Source organism: Triticum aestivum, chromosome 5B, assembly GCF_018294505.1.
Source record: "Triticum aestivum cultivar Chinese Spring chromosome 5B, IWGSC CS RefSeq v2.1, whole genome shotgun sequence".
NCBI lineage: Eukaryota > Viridiplantae > Streptophyta > Magnoliopsida > Poales > Poaceae > Triticum > Triticum aestivum.
Window position 1 is genome coordinate 553,450,531 of NC_057807.1, and position 2,291 is coordinate 553,452,821.

At 44.3% G+C, this 2,291-nt stretch overlaps 1 protein-coding gene across 1 annotated transcript; it reads left to right on the top strand.

The window, feature by feature from the left end:
- The first annotated feature begins 222 nt into the window (after positions 1-222).
- On the top strand, positions 223-1,256 carry LOC123116892 (protein TsetseEP). The gene has a single exon (XM_044537764.1). It carries the CDS (start codon positions 339-341, stop codon positions 1,035-1,037), a length of 699 nt encoding a protein of 232 aa, XP_044393699.1. The 5' UTR covers positions 223-338; the 3' UTR covers positions 1,038-1,256.
- Positions 1,257-2,291: the final 1,035 nt, after the last annotated feature.

Here is a 2,291-nt window from a genome sequence, read left to right on the forward strand (position 1 = left end):
AGCAATGAGCACCACCTATCCATCCCTGTGACTTAACTTCTCTTCACACGCACAGCGCAGGTAGATATATGGAGTGTAGGATTGAAAGTTACAGCCACAGTCAGAAGGAGACAATCAGAAATATTTGCGCACACACAGCCATAGCTCATACGGGTGCACTTTACGCTAGTGGAGCAGTATTAGTTACTCTGAATTGATCGCCAGTGGACGCTGGACCTTACGCTGCCCGTTGATTGGCTCGCCGTGGCTATAAACACCAGGCTCCGGTGTCCAGGGGAAGCACTCAGCCGGCCATCCATCATCCCTCCCACTGAATACCAGCACGATAGGTGCCAGCCATGGCGAGGCGCCGCCACTCTTCCTCTGGTCTCCTATGCGTCCTCTTCCTCCTGATCACTGCTGCCATGGCAGCGGACGGTGCAGGAGCGCGACAGCGGAAATTGCAGCAAGTGCCAGGGCCACAGCCGCTGCCACTACCAAACCCACGCCCACAGCCGGGGCCACAGCCCGTGCCACTACCGATTCCGAACCCGCAGCCTGACCCGAACCCACAACCTTTGCCGAACCCAGACCCAAACCCGCAGCCACAACCATTACCGCAGCCACAGCCGGACCCAAACCCGCAGCCACAGCCATTACCGCAGCCTCTTCCACAACCACTGCCGGACCCAAACCCACAGCCACAGCCTTTACCACCACAGCCTCTGCCACAACCACTGCCGGGCCCAAACGCGCAACCGCTGCCATTACCGCCGCCTCTGCCACTATCACCGCCGGGCCCAAACGCGCAACCGATGCCATTACCGCCGCCTCTACCACTACCACCGCCGGGTCCAAACCCACAGCCACTGCCGCAACCGGATGCCCCGGGCTCATATCCACAGGTACAACCGTTGCCAGACTCAAACACGCCCGGCCGACAAAATAACGCACTACAGGGACCACTTGGAAATGGTGCAGCCCCAGCCTTATATTCATGCGGTGCAACCTACATACACGTATTCTTCATCGGTTTATTATTGTACTATTTTGTTTAGATAAAGTGACGCTTGTTCATGTAAATATATTTGCCATTTCTCTAGACTCCATAAAATAATGTATCGATTGGGCATGATCTCTTTGTATTTACATTTATACTAGTATATTATTTGTAATAAAAACTTATATGATTGTGTACAAGTAGTTTGTGTACTTACAAAAAGCAGAACCATTTGTGTATGCATTTGATACACATGTCGTTCTGATATTTTTAGTTATATTTCTGGTCTGACTGACTTGCGTATGGTTGCACACCTTACCCAACACTCTACGTTCAGAATCGTAAGGTGTGCCTACGTTTTGAATTTGTCTTCAATCCACTATTTTGTTAGAAATATATTTGGATTCCATGGTGCAAAATTGATATCATTGTACCTGTATGAAAAGTTGAAAACCACTTCATAGTGATATCAATTTTTTTGTCAAGGCTTTAAGAGGTGGGGTGGGGAGAGGGATTGACTGTCTACCAAGAAGTCCGTTCTTATGTATGTCACGATCCTGGAGTGTCTGATCGACGCAACAATAACCTCCCGCTAAATTTTTTGCTGCATTTTCCTTCACGGACTGACAAAAAATGGTGCAAGAACATGGCAATATTTTGAACACACGAATGCAACAAAAAATATAACGTATGTATCAAATCATTGGAAAGTATTCACAACATACACAAGTACACCATAAAACCAACGTATGAAACATAACATGGCCATATATTATCAATTGTGGTTGTTCATGACGAGGTTATGTTTAGAAAGCTGAAGTATCCTTGGGAAATCTATGGAAGGAGAATGTGCATAAGGTCATTAAAGAACAAAAATATTTGTTGTCTTCTCTCTATATGACACTAATTATTGTATAGTGGTATGAATTTTAGAAGGGAGTGTTTATTTCTCAAGGAGGGGGAGGGTGCTATCCAAAAAAAATGAAAAATGATGATCTTGGACATGGAATTTTGATATAAAGGTCTATCGACCAACTGCATATTTCAACATTAAGTGTAACTTAAGATTTAGATATATACATAATTGGTCAATTGCACATTTGTTGAATGGAAAATAATAACTTCTTAAGCTGACGACGAAAGTCAAGTCTTCTATTAAATATGTACAACACATGAAAAGGATACAAATTTTGGAGGATAGAAATCATGTAGATTTTTTTTTCTTTGGTACTGTTTCAAACGAAGGATTCTCTGTCATGGATTTATTTGAAAATCCTAGATTAATCGAAAGAAATTTTGGGAAAATCAAACA